This window comes from Gavialis gangeticus, unplaced genomic scaffold (genome assembly GCF_001723915.1).
Source record: "Gavialis gangeticus isolate Ggan-Ray unplaced genomic scaffold, GavGan_comp1, whole genome shotgun sequence".
In the NCBI taxonomy this organism is placed as follows: domain Eukaryota; kingdom Metazoa; phylum Chordata; order Crocodylia; family Gavialidae; genus Gavialis; species Gavialis gangeticus.
This window is the reverse complement of record NW_017729030.1, coordinates 17,462,297-17,476,611: the sequence shown is the minus strand read 5'-3', so window position 1 is coordinate 17,476,611 and position 14,315 is coordinate 17,462,297. Positions and strand designations below refer to the sequence as shown.

Sequence of the window (14,315 nt, the reverse complement as noted above, 5' to 3'; positions counted from 1 at the left end):
CCTCAGAAGATCATCTCCTGCTCAAAGCAGGACCATCCCCAACTAGATCATTCCAGTCAAAGCTTTGTCTAGCTGGGTTTTGAAAACCTCCAAGAATGGAGCTTCCACCACCACTCTGGTTAACCTGTTCCAGTGTTTCACTACCCTCTTAATGAGAAAATTCTTCCTAATATCCAACCTAAACTTCCCTTGCTGCAGCTTGAGACCATTGCTTCTTGTTCTGTCATCTGCCACCACTGAGAACAGTGTAGCTCCATCTTCTTTCGAACCTGCCCCCTCCAGGTAGTTGAAAGCTGCTATTAAGTCTTCTCTCTGTCTCCTCTTCTCTAAACTAAATAAGCCCAGTTCCCTCAGTCTTTCCTCATAAGCCATGTCCCACAGCACCCTCATCATTTTTGTCACCCTATGCTGGACTCTCCAATTTTTCCACATCCTTTCTGTAGTGGGGGCACAATACTGAACACAGTACTCCAGATTTTGCCTCACCAGCGCTAAATAGAGGAGAGTACTGACCGACTGTTGACCTACTGGCAACACACCTACCAATGCAGCCCAATATGCTGTTAGCCTTCTTGGGAACAAGGGCACACTGCTGGCTCATATTCAGCTTATTTTCCACTGTAACCCCCACATCCTTTTCTGCAGAGCTACTGCCCATCCAGTCAGTCCCCAGCAGGTGACTAGTACATGGGATTGTTCTGTCCTAAGCGCAGAACTTTGCACTTCTCCTTGCTGAACCTCACAGGATTTCTTTTGGCCCAATCTTCCAATTTGTCTAGGTCACCCTGAATGCTAGCTCTACTCTGCAGTGTATATACTGCTCCCCCCAGCTTGGTGTAACCTGTAAAATACTTTACACATTGTCCAGTCAAAATAATTTTGATGTTCAATTCCAGCCATGTAATGTTATTTGCTACTGTGGACTGCTGCGTCCATGTTACAAGGCTGTGATTCCAATGAAATTCCACAGGAGCATGCAGACCCAAGCTACCCAAGACCCACAGTCCTGTAATCCTGCATATGTCTAGATTCCAGTTTATGTGAAATCTCCTTAACTTAAGTGAAACTACCTACAATGCGGTCTATGATCAAATGGCAGTGTTGGAAACTTCATTATGAAGCTCAAAAGACAAGAGATCTATTAGACATAATGAAAATAACCAACATTAATCCTGTAAAATTCTTGGACCAGGAAGGAGCTTGTTGAACACTGGGTATTATACATTATGGAATTTATCTGTAATACAGCAATGGAGAAATAGTAAAACTTCAAAATACAGTGAGAAAAATAGCTCTGTCTTCTGCACTTAATTGTAGTCACTTTTAAAGATGGCTGAAAACCCAAACCATCAAAAGTAATTGTTTTTTGAGTGCCTGTGGTAAGACAATCACATCTGAAGTTTCATATGAAAGCTCTCAGCCCTCAAAGATACTTTTTCAGATTGAAAAGACTGTTTTGGTTTGCATCTTCATTAGACCAATCATTAGCCCCTAAAATTCCGCTTAATAGATGTCAGGTTCCATGATAAAAAGTAGGGTATGTAAGCAAAGCCATACGTCCAGTCATATTTCACCACAGTAATGGGGGTCTGAATACTTTGAACAGTATCACTTTTATACATGCCTGAGTTTCATTTAATGAACTTAATGAAATGTATCTGGAATTTTAGAGATGCTTTCATTAAAAAAGTGATACTGTCATTTCTCTGGTAAAAATGAGGTGACAATATTATGTCAACATGTGGACAAAAACATAAAATGGAGGGATGGGTACCTTATACAAGCATAATAGCAATAGCAGGGTCACTAGGGATGTTGAAGGAAAGTGAATGCTTAAATGAATTGTTTTAGAATTTACTGCTTATTAATTAAGTTAAATAATGTTAATAACTAAATAGCTGCATTTCAATTACATTGCTTTTTATTACATTTTTAAAACTATTGTTGCTATTAATAATGGCAGTTAGATCTTAGGATCTCTCTCATGCTTATCTTTATTTCTAGCCAGCTTCCATACAAAATGAGATATTATAATAACTTTTTACAAAATCTTACTTTTTTCTGATGTCACATCAGCCTGAAAGAGAGCAAAAAAAAGTTAAAAAGTTACAATATCATCATTGCTATGTATATTAAGATGGTAGGAAAGTCACAGGATGAGTGAAGATAGCCATTATTATAAACAAATACAGTTCCAGTGATTTAAATGGAATTGTGCATGTTTATAAACTGGCAATGAGAATGGTTTTAGTTATTTATTGTATTGACAGAGCATATCAGTTATCTAATGGCAGCTACTTTGTTACAGTTATAATTTGGGCTTCACCCTGTATACCATAAGTGCTAAGTACTGCATACCTATATGATGAATGGGGATGACAGCAAAGAGGATTCTGATTGTAGATTAGTGAGAGTGAAGTTGCACTACTATGAAATTATTCCTGCACTTAGGTGAAGCGGGAACTCCCAGATAGATCATAGGGAGTAGAAACTTGTCAGCACAAGGGAAAAACAGGTAGTACTTAATATTACTAAGGGCCTTGTCACACAGGACACTTAACATATATTTTATCTCAGGTCATAATAAGCATTAGGCTGATGTATTAAAAGTTAGAATGTGTTCTGAGCAGTCGCACCGTAATGCTTGCTATGATCAAGGATTGTCAGACTCAGCCTCTGAACTGGCTCCTGGGCAGTGTGATGGCTGAGAACTGCCAATCAGCTGATGTCAGTCCAAGCACCCAAACCACACTGTAGTCTTGAATTGGCTTCATGTGCTGCTGGAGCTGGGACTCACAACCAGCTGATCTGTGCTGCCAGCCCTAGCACCACACTAAACCAGTTCAAGACTCCAGTGCAGTGTGGGGTTGGGACCTACAATCAGTTGATTTTCAGTCTCGGCCCTGGGAATGCACTGGAACCAGTTGGAAACTCTGGTGCAGTTCCAGGGCTGGGACTGAAAATCTGCTGAACTGTTGGTCTCAGCTCAGGTCCTGCACTGGAGTTGATCTGAAAGTCCCATGTGATCCTAGGGCTGGGACCCACAATCGGTGGACTGTAGGTCCCAGCCCCACGACCACAATTGATCATATTATCTCTGTGGAACAGTCCCACATTAACTCAACATGTGTTACTTAATACAGTGTAAAAAGGCATAACTTTGCTGTGATACAGTACAATAGGAAAATGCTGAGCACTTATCCTGCCTGAACACATACATATTGGCATTTTAAGTGCATTTAACATGTGCTTAAGTGTCTTGTGCGACATGGCTCTAATATATATTTCTACTAATGGGAAGTCCTGCTTACCATGAAGGGGAACATTGTGCTGCCTGACTTGCAGGGTGTATTAGGAATGCATTTAGTAGATGAGGTAGTTTTAGTCTCATTTAAAATTGAAGATCCTTGTAAGAACATTAAGGGAGACATTTGCATGTACTAATAAGCATGCTTGACCTCAGATATGAAGAAAAAGTTTCAGTTGCTATTATCACTCAGGCTGCTAGGAACTGAAGGAGGTATATAGTTAAAGGTATCCCAGAGATCTGCCTGTACAATTTTGCCAGAGCAATTATTTGTGTACAGAAATAAGATCAACATATGTAAATGGAATTACTGGGTCCAAAACTGTGGAGACACCAGTCTGAAATACAGCTCTGTGAGCTAACTCTATGAAGGCAGGGAACAGAAGGCATTGTTGAAACAGTATCACTTATGACACTGCGGTGCATAGAACATCTTCAGTAAGTGTCAAGAATGCCCATGTCTGCTAAGGAGAGGGTCCTTAAGTCAATAACTGCAGTAATTGAATCAAATAGAGTGCAATATACTGAATCAAAATGTGATATGACCCTACTGCTTGCTTTTCAAGGGAGTGATTAGGACAGAAATAAATTGTTACAAATTGTGACATGGCAATGCACGGCACATGATCTCTGTTAGGCCATTTTACTATTGGTGAATCCGATGCAAGCGTCATTTAATGTAAGGATCCATTAGAACTTCAACAGCAATTTCCATATTGCTACTGGAAATCCCACTGATGCGTTGAGAGAAAAAGAGACTCCTTAAGATGGATCTATTTTTTGGGTAATTAATATTCCAAGAGCTCACAAGTGATTCTGTATGTCAGCATAATAATACAAGTAAATTTTATTCACAAAATAAATTAATACAACCACTTGAAAATATAAAAATTGCTAAGAAGTTTTTAGTGAACTAAAGATTTCATTTAAGAGAAGAGAGGAGAGAATTCAAGATCTCGGAGCCAATGGGGACACTAGATTTAAAGTACATTACCTAAAGCGCATTAATGCACGTGTAGATGTGCGAGTGTTAGGAGCATTGGCCCTATTCCTCTATTAAGTTGTAAGCTGCATTTCTTAAATATTTAACAACCTAAATATTTTCTTTTGGGTTAACACTGGGTTCTAGTACTCAACTCGGAAATCCATAACCATCACCATGGACTTCTACTGCATAAAGTCCAGATTCTTGATTGAGTTGCAGCTCCATCGTTCCACTGAGACAGTACAGTGGACCAGATTCATGGGAACTCCCTGCTGGATGTAACTGTGCTATATGTTTCTGCCTGCATGCTTACATGGGAAGTATGTTTGGGCTGTATCAGGGGATGGAAGAAGAGAGTAGAGCTCTACCACTCCACCAGTGGCATCTCAGTGAGGGCATCTCAATTTTTCTAGGGCCAGGACCTCCTCAGAATCAGGAAAGTATAACTAGCACCATGATGATAACTCCTCTCATTTGTGCTAAGTGGAATTACCTGCCCACAGTCTTTCACATGCTTGCAAAAACTTGCAGGTAGCTTTTCAGTGAAAAAGTATTCTGTAGATCTATTTTTGAACAAACGTATTTTAACATACGCCGAAATCTCCTTCAGATAAAGTAAATCACTATGTGTGTCCAACCTGCAAGCAACCCCGAATGACATCCAGCTCCTTAAAATGAGAACTGTTAATCCATCCTGGTAACACTAGGCCAATACACAGGGAAACAATTCAGTTTTGTAAGAAACATGTATTAGTTGTCTCTTGTTAGTACATACAAGCAATTATGCACCCATAATGATAGCACTACAGCAAATTACCTCTTCTTCCTGTTCTTGATCTGATTCTGATTCCTTTCAGCCCCAAAATGCCATGCAACAAAGAGGGGGAAAACAGGGTAGGAAAAGTACAGAATATTTTGAAGAAAAGAATAGGAAAAGTGTTACTTCAGATAACATTCAACGGATAAATGTAGCAAGCATGCTTTTGCAACCAGTTTAAAAAGTCTAAACTGGAAAAAAATATCTAGAAGGTTTATTTAAATATAAAAGGCTGCACAGTCAAGTAAATTACACACAGAAAAGTTGCTTGAGAGTATTAGGTTTCCACAAGGTCCTAAATCCAGCTTTATAAGGCTTATGAGATATGCATGCTCAAGAGAACATTTATTTATATTTTATGTTAAGAAAGCACAGACAAATCCTCTAAAATAATGGAGAAGGTTCCCCTTGTAAAACTAAAATTTTATGAGTTGTGCTGCAGCATATATAGAAAGGTAACCCTCTGAACAGCTACTGCAAAGCACTTTCTACAGCATGTTACAATGCATCTTATAGTAATCTATTGAGACAGTATGCTCTTTTAATTCTTTATAATCATTAAAGGTAAAATGCACCTCTAAGCACAGGCCTATTTTGCATGAACAATACTGGGACTGATAATATTCACATAGCTCAATGTACTAATGCAATGGGGGCCAACCTTTTTGACAGGAATGTCACAAATTATCCCCAGACCTTCCCCAAGTGCCACTCCCATCCCTTTCCTCTGTCCAAACTATGCATCTGCTTTCTGGTCTCTACTCTGGTCCATGCCTGATTTCCTGCTGTTTTCTGCTTCCTGCCCTATCAGCTGCCCTCCCTGATCTGCCATATGTCACACACATGAGCTCATGCCACAGGCTGGCAACCCCTGCATTAATGGAAGTCACCTGCTACAATGTTGATAACGACAGTGCAGGAACCTATGGGCAAAAGTAACAGAATTGTGCTGGTGTCCTGCACATTCTGTCTTAGTGCCTGGTCTAGCTCTCATTGAAATACATAAAACTCATTTCACTGTCTTTAGTGGTCCTTGAACTTGTATCAAACATTGAGCAAGATATGGAAATGCCATCCTAATGGACTTTGATTTTAAAGCTTTTTATGCCTGCCTTAATAAAATAATAAAACTATATTGCAGTTCTGAGGAACACAGTATGTGTAATTCATTAACCATTAATTAATTGCCTTATCCTTCTAAAACCCTAAGAAGTGGTTATAAATTATAAGCCCCTTCATACAGGAAAGGCACTAAGACTTACAGTGTTCAGTCAGTGCCCCAAATCATACTGGAAGTCTCTGACAAAGCTGGGATGCAACCCCAGCTTCATGAATGACTGGTGCCTCCTGCAACTGAGGCGGCACCACAGTGGTGAGCAGAGAGTGGGGACGAGCTGCAGCTGCCGCTGGCAGTATCAGCAGCAACAAGTGGGGACTACCCGCAACTGCTGCCAGCGGTGTCCTCCCGCAGCTGACCGCCAGGGGGAAGGGGTGGGTGGCAAGCAGCAAGCAGGGGTTGTCTGCAGATGCCGCTGGCTATATTGGCAGTGAGAGGCAGGCGGGTGTGACCAGCGACCGCCCGCAGAAGCCAGTGGCGGCTTCGGCAGTGGCTGATCTCAGGGGGTGCATGTGCCCCCCTGTACCCCACTACGCGTTGCCTATGCCCAGCTTATTTAGTGATTCTCAGTTCTGTGTCTTACTGGTGGGTATAATTTACATACATTTTAGCATAATTTCTGAATGGGAATAAATCCATCATGGGGAGGGACCCACCAAAATTGTGGTTTCATAATTTTCAAGGAAACTGTAATTTCGGGCACGCTTAGTGAAAAAGCGAGGACTCCACGAAAAAGTGTGGATGACATGCATTTGGCAGGGTCCCTGAAAAAAAAAAACTCACCAAAAATAAAATGCTGACACCCTATGGGGAGCCAGCAGTCCTTGTGGCCACTGTGCCCACCCACTGAGTCCACCAGGGGGAAGGATGGAAAGGGGTGCTGCTGGAACAGCAAAATGGCTGCTGCCCCCACCCCTCACTGCTGATTGGCTGCAAGGGCTGTCCATCATACAGCTCACTCCTCACCACCAATTCGTAGTGAGGGGCAGGGCCACATGATGGACAGCCCTACTCACAACAAATTAGTGGTGAGGGGCGGGGACACTGAGTCTGCTTGGCCAATCAGAGATGTTGGGGGGGAGAACCACCATGCTCTGTCTGCAAAGATGGCTGCCAGACCCACAGTCTGCCCATGAAAATGGCCAGCAGCCACCTTGATTTTCCTTAATCATGGCCTAATCCAGAGCAAACTGGATTAGGCCCATGAAGTCTCTAATCTTTGCATTTCATTGGAAATTCAGGTAGAAAGCTATATGATCTACCAAAATCCAACACCAACACCCTCCTCCCCTAGTAGATAAATATTAGGTCATAGATGCAGTTTGTATTTTCAGATGAGTGATAATGTCAGTATTCAGGAAAACTATGGAATCAACACTACTGGAAGTTTGTTTGTGCAGGTTAGGCAAACATTTGTCTTGAATGATCAGGCATGGATGTTCCAGCCTTGAGAAAGGGCATTGAACTAAATAATTTCCTGAGGTTACCTCCAGTCCTATTTTGTACAATGCTAAATATTGTGGGTGTTATTTATACTTCATTAAAGACGAATAAGTCTTTAGAAATCTTTTGTCCTCCAGCCTATTTGCTAAGCATGCTGTGATGTGATCATAGGCAATCTTTGTAAAAAAAGAAAAAAAAGCAAGCTCTGCTATAGTACCTTTGTGTAAACTGGCAATGTAATATTTAGGTTGCAGATGGCTTGATGTACTAGGCCTCTTGTAGATTTTGGCTCCTTCATAAATGATAGTCGTCCACAAGGTTCTTGAGTTGTATCTCGTACCTAATAAAACACAGATATTGAAGCATAAATGCAATTTTGTTTTACAGTGCACTTCAGATACACCCATTACAAGTATTTAGCAGGAGGAAATTAGATCTGAAAGGGAAGTTAGCTTCTGTATGCAATTCCAAATTCATGGGAGGTCTATTGTTGCTGCTCCTTGCTTGATGGGTATGAAGGTAGGTGTAGGTGGATGCATGAGGCAGTGAGAATGAGACAGGAGGATAATGAAAACCATAGATACATTTACACATTTTAAATTACTAATAGAGACTTGTCTGTAGAATGCTGTGAGAGACTGCAACTGCACTGTGATTATGCTCCCATGATGGCCTGCAATCACTCTGTTTTTCAATTAAATAGAATTTGGTCCCCAAGCTTTGAAAAAATAATGGGACTCATCTTTGATTTCTCTATTAAATGGGGGGGGGGGGGGATAAAAATACACCTCAGATATAACCACACCATATTCTTGCTCTTTTATCCTCCCACATAGATAATTAGAAGTTATTGTATGTTCTACTTTATTTGCATAAAACACAGCACTTGATAACTTAACTGCTGTGATAGGTACAGAATCAGTGAGGAACACATTCGACAAAGTTCACACTAAAAACAACCCCCTTACATTTCAGAAGATCTAATCATTTTGATCCCTATTTACTGCATTTCAGTGAAGAAACCTACTGGCAAACCTCTGAAAGCTCTGCAAAATATTTAAGTGAGACCACTTTAATCCCAAATTGAACAACATTGTATAGAAACATTGTAAGTTCTGACACCTTGTGCTATTTGGGAGACACCTTTATGCTGCAATTACACACAAGACAGAGAGCATTTCAAATACTTTAAAAGTACTTTTAGATTTTGCAGTCTTAGAAAATGTAACTTGTTGAATAGGTGCCAATAAAGAAATATGCCTTCTTATTGGTTTTATCACCAAGGCCAAGTGGTAAAATTACTCTGAAATAGAGCTGTATATGTTTTTGTCATATTAAACAGGATGTCAAGTCACATCAAATGCTTTGAGACCTGTCTTGGAAAGCCTAGGATGGGATATGACCACACAAAGTCAACAGTTTGTGATATAAACAAAAGCTGATCTGTTCTAAATAAAGAAAACAAATTTACAAAAGAGCAAGGGGTAGAGGGAGAGCAAAAGGCACAGGACAAATACTGTAATTATGCAACAGGATGTTCCTTGTTTATGATTAGCCTACTCAGAATTTGGAAGTGTCCCAAAGTTCATGACCTCAAGTAACTTTTATTTGGAAAAATGACTGGTTAAATATATTTTACATCACAATGATTAGTAGAGCTTTTAATTTAACAAATAATGTAAAATGTCATCTCTGCCCAGTAGTCCCTGGCAGCCCTGTTGGCCATACAGAACTACTCAGCCCTTACGTTAGGGATCTTCACCATATGAAAGCTTTGAAACACCCTTCAAGAGCACTGTAGGAAACTCTGTTCTGTAACTGTCTGCAAAACTGCTATTCTGTGGACTGGCATTTTCAGTTCCTAGTGTCACCAAACTTTTAAAAAATAATCAAATCTCTTCAATGAAAATACAAAGTACCCTCTTGTACTCCTTCTTCTCCAAAACAGAGAAGGACATCAGTTCAAAGTCCTAATAAGCCTAGTAGATCTGTACCACAAACTGTCCCTAACACTAATATGGATGTTGGTGAGTATTAGCACAGCTGTCAGCATGATCAGCTCACTCATCCACTGTGACCCTATGAAGGAAGTGGATTGCACACGTAGCATGTTGGTATGGGGTTTAAGTCACTGCTTGTGCAGCAATTTATTGGGTTGCAGCTTTTAACTTTCATAGTTTTCTACTCCAGTTTTGAAAACTTGATTTTGTAAGCAGTATAGAAACAAAAGCTGGATTTGGAGTAGAGATGGGAATTCAGTATGAATTGTTGCACTCTCATATGGATGATGATAGTTACATAAAGGACTCATTTTTGCTAGTATTGAAGTCAAAGAAGATTTTGCATTGCCTTTAGCAGGACTATGATGGAGCCAGAGTTGAAGAACAGCTATCTTGTGAAATGTGTGTGAGATTAATTTTGTTGTGATGACAACATTGTGATGAATGCCAGAGAAACATACCAGAATATTCAGTTTTCTACAATATAGTGAACCATAGTCAAGTTCAATATTATCACAAAATGGTCTGGAAGTTTATGAGCTACAAAACAGCTAGAGATGGAACACAGGAATAGGAAGGAGATAACTCCAATTTATACAAACTGACAAATGATATGAACCTCCTTTGCAAAGCACTTTGAGATCTAGTTCTGCAAAATAGTATATAAGAGTATGTTGATATTACTGTGGACTTTTATTTTTGCTCATTTATTTTACAATGTATTATTTCTGTGAAGCACAGGACTGTATCTGCAAAATAGATCAATCAAAAGAGTTGTTCTGTAATGAGCCAAAGCTCATTAGGTAGATACCATCATTCCTATGCACAGGCTTGAAGTTTGAAAAACATGGAATACATGAAAATGGCGTGCAGTACATAACCACAAATTATTACATTTACAAGGAATGTTTACCTAGATTTTGTGCAGCCATGTTCAATAAATTATAAATAAACCAGACCAGCAGTTGTCCACGTCAACACCTACTACATTATTTATTACAGGAGAAGATATTTTCCAGTCCAATTCATATACTGACAGCCCAGAGCTAGCCCTGAATAAAACCTTAGTCCATGACCAAACTATTCCATTACCTTTACAAACAGTGGAAGTCTGTTTTCTTTGAAGGCATAGAAACTAAATATATGATGTTGCCCACTCTTTGTAAGTGGCACTAGATTGCCAAAGCAGTCAACATAGATAGGTTTTCCTTCCAATACCTATGGAAAAATAATAATAAAAAATCTTATTAAAGATGATACTCATTTCTGTATGACTAACTTATTTCCCTATGCAAGTACGGCTCTACATTGTTTTTTTCAACCAATCTTCTAAAAAGGTCCTGAATTTCTTATGCAAAGTTGTTGTTTCATTGTTGTTACTATCCTGAACTAGTGTAAACAAATTCAGAAGTGAACATTGAATCCTCATTTTAAATATTTTACTGGCTTCACTTACAAACAGTGGTAAAATTCTTAGAAATGAAAATCATGGCTGGTACCAGCATGAATCTCTACCTGAATCTCTACTTACAATATAGCATGGATTTAGATCTAGTTAAGCACCACAGATGAAGGAACTATATTACTCCTTGTGCAAACCCAGGATCTCAGTTTTGAGCTGTAAGGTAGCAAATTAAACTGAGTATCATGAATTTACAGATTATTTTCTTGGTTGGCCCATTTAATTCCTTAGGCAGATTACTCTGCAGTAGGCTAACCAATCCACCTATGACAGTCTTAGCATTGAGGCTCAGTCATATGTTCTAAGGTGCTTAATTTTTAAAAGGGCCTGATCCCGTTTACCAGTTGATCCCATTTGCTTCAACTGCAGCTGTGAGCGTTTGGCAATTATGAAAATCTGGCCACTGTCAGAAATGCTTGTATGGTATCACTTGGGTCTTTTAGGGCATCTATACATGTGCTCTGGGGTGGGGGCTTTCATTAGAGCGGCTCTGAGAGCTGCTGTAATTAAAGCAGCCAAAGAGTCATGTGTATTCAGTGTCCTGTGCTTCAACATGGCGGCAGGGGTGCTTGAACTAAAACTCATTCGAAGAGCTTTAGTTCAAGTGCCCCAGCTGCCATGTCGAAGCACAGGACACTGAATACACATGACGTGGAAGCTGCTGGAGCATGTTAATTAGTACACTCCAGCAGACTTGATTAACATGAGTCTCACATGCTTGATTAATCGAGTCTGCTCCTACACTTGCTAATTAGCATGCATTGGAGCAGATGTCTGACATATGTGCAGGTGCCCTTAGTGGCTGTTTACGTGTCTCTTCATCAATCACTGAAACTTGCCTTCAACCTGCTGCCTTCCCCTCCACCCCCCACCAAGAAAAGCTAGCACATTGTGTGGCAAGTACCTCCTGTCATTATCTATATGAAATTTAGCCCTGTCAATTTGCTGAGGCCATATTTTATCTTTTGGAGGGGAGATGGGGGGTAAAGGCTACCTATGTTTAGTATTGGAGAGCCTGAAACTGAGCAATTAAGGATGGTGAGCAGAAATTAGGTGGGGGTTTTCAAGTAGAAAAGAGGATGCACTAAGCAAGCAGAATATTCTATGCTCATACATCATTTCCCACTTGCCATCGCTTTTGAGAGAGATGATTCAGCCAGAAAGAGCTTTTAACAAAAAGTACTTCAAATCTCCACACGGAATGCTTTTACTTGTTCAACATCAGACATGAATATCCAAAATGCAGAATATTAATCAAACCTTTAATGTAAGTTCCTAATGCTGGTGGATGAAAATAGCTTGTCCCACTGATTGTCAACAGCACTTCTGACTTCTGCTGTCAAGGAGTTGACTATCTTTTTTATTAATAATGTACACTTAAAAGAGAGATTTAGCATTTAAGTAACTAACCTTGTGCCTGGGGAAATTTCCCCCTTATTTCACAAAACCCATCTAACACTAAGCTTCACAAATTTCAGCATAAAAAAAAAATGAATAATAGAATCAAAACGCTAAATCCTGCGGTAGTTACTGTTTTTAAAAATGTCCTTTTCTGACATATGCGCACACAACTCAGTAGGAATTTCTCTGAATTAATGACAACCTCAAGATCTCTCCTGACATGTGGCATCATAAACCTTATTTAAAACTTAATCATTCACCTCTGGCCAATTTAGAAATGGTTACTATGTATTTGGCTGACCTTTAAGCTTAGCTCACACCAGCAGAACCCAGTTCAAGAGCCGTAGGCAGCAATGTAAGCTGTTTTCATCCTACCACTCCACTGAGTGCCCTGGAGATAGGCAACACAGACCAGAAAGTGAACAGACTGATGCCAGCAGATGTGAGAGGCAGAACGGGAGGTGCATTGTTTTAGTACATCTGCTAGATAAATAAAACTTGATAAAACTGACATGCATGTATCTCTGTGTGACAGCAACCTGCTGCCACCACACCTTGGACATTTTCCTTTTAGAGTAGCTGTCCACGGTCATCATGTCTATGTTTTTGTGTGACCAATTTTAACATCCTTAACCACACAGAATTATTAATAACCTCAAGGCCAGTTTTGCTTCAGAAAAGGACATAATCCCTCTCTATATAATCTTTTCTCTTTTCCCCAAAGCTAGTATTATATCAGCCTTTCAAAAAATATAGTTAGCCCTTCAGCAGTAATACTCTTGTTCCTCTCAACATGGTTCTACAAGATCCTAGCAGCCTTTTGAGACAGGTGGGTAGCATTACTCCTCCAGATTGCTGCTTTGCAGTCAATTCAGACAGTAAGATGGATCATAATAGTACTGTGAAGATTCCCCCTGGATGTGACAGTGCCCACATACAGACAGTCCTTTCTACTGGAAGAAATTTATCCTGATAGAAAAATAGCCCAGGAGCTTAACTGTACAGATGTTCCTCTAGCCCTGTGACTGCAGAACTCCACAGGGCAGAGAACTCCAGTCAGACAGCACTGGAGGGCTGCTCCCTGGGCCACCCCTGCCCTTAGTGGAGGTCCATAATTTGACAGCCTACCCTTTTCCTGGCCTGGAAAGGGTGCAGGCTGTCAAGTGACAGTTGACTACTGAAAAGCAGCAGCTGCCACAGACAATTGGGAAGGATCCTCCCTTGGGAGTATGCCTCTACATCCTGTCAGTCCCTTGGCAGGAGGGGAGTTATTATCTCATGGTGGGAAACCTCTCAGCCCTGCTCCTTGTGCTCCTATATGGGCTCACCCTGAGGAATATGTGTGGTAGGAGAAGGGAAGACAGGAACAGTCAACTGCTGTGGCAAGGATTCAGGAGGGACATGGCAGCTTTCCTCATCCCATGCTGCTTCAGGCTGACTCTGGCACCGCTTTGCTTCAGCTGGGTGGCATGAGAGACAAGGGGAAGTTGTAGGGATGAGTGGCCAGAAGGTGGGAACCAGGCTGGGAAAAGCCTTTGTATGCTGGCTCCTAACCTCCCTATGGCAGGGTAAAACCTGGAGGCTGGAAGCAGGACTCAGGTCCCTGAGCTCTTTTCCCATACACCAGCTTTTACATTGCTGCCCTCATGCTCAGTTAAGCAGCAAGGGGGATCCAGCAGAAGCAAGGAGCCAGGAGATTTTCTCAGAGACCTTTTTTTAAATCACTGCCTTGCTGCTAAACTGGGTGGCAGGGGTGGCAAGGGGAAATGAGCAGGAGCCAGCA

General features: G+C 40.7%; 1 protein-coding gene across 15 annotated transcripts in view; it reads right to left on the bottom strand.

The window, feature by feature from the left end:
- The window catches only part of ANK2 (ankyrin 2), a 779,379-nt gene that overhangs the window by 59,645 nt on the left and 705,419 nt on the right, over positions 1-14,315 (bottom strand). For 14 of the 15 annotated variants that reach the window (XM_019521994.1, XM_019522000.1, XM_019521987.1 and 11 more), the window contains 4 exons: positions 10,762-10,887; positions 7,887-8,009; positions 5,110-5,142; positions 2,056-2,077 (listed from right to left, as the gene is read on the bottom strand). In XM_019521994.1, the coding sequence (XP_019377539.1) occupies positions 2,056-2,077; positions 5,110-5,142; positions 7,887-8,009; positions 10,762-10,887 (304 nt within the window). The remainder of the gene's footprint in view (positions 1-2,055; positions 2,078-5,109; positions 5,143-7,886; positions 8,010-10,761; positions 10,888-14,315) is intronic. The other variant, XM_019521991.1, reaches the window with a different exon arrangement.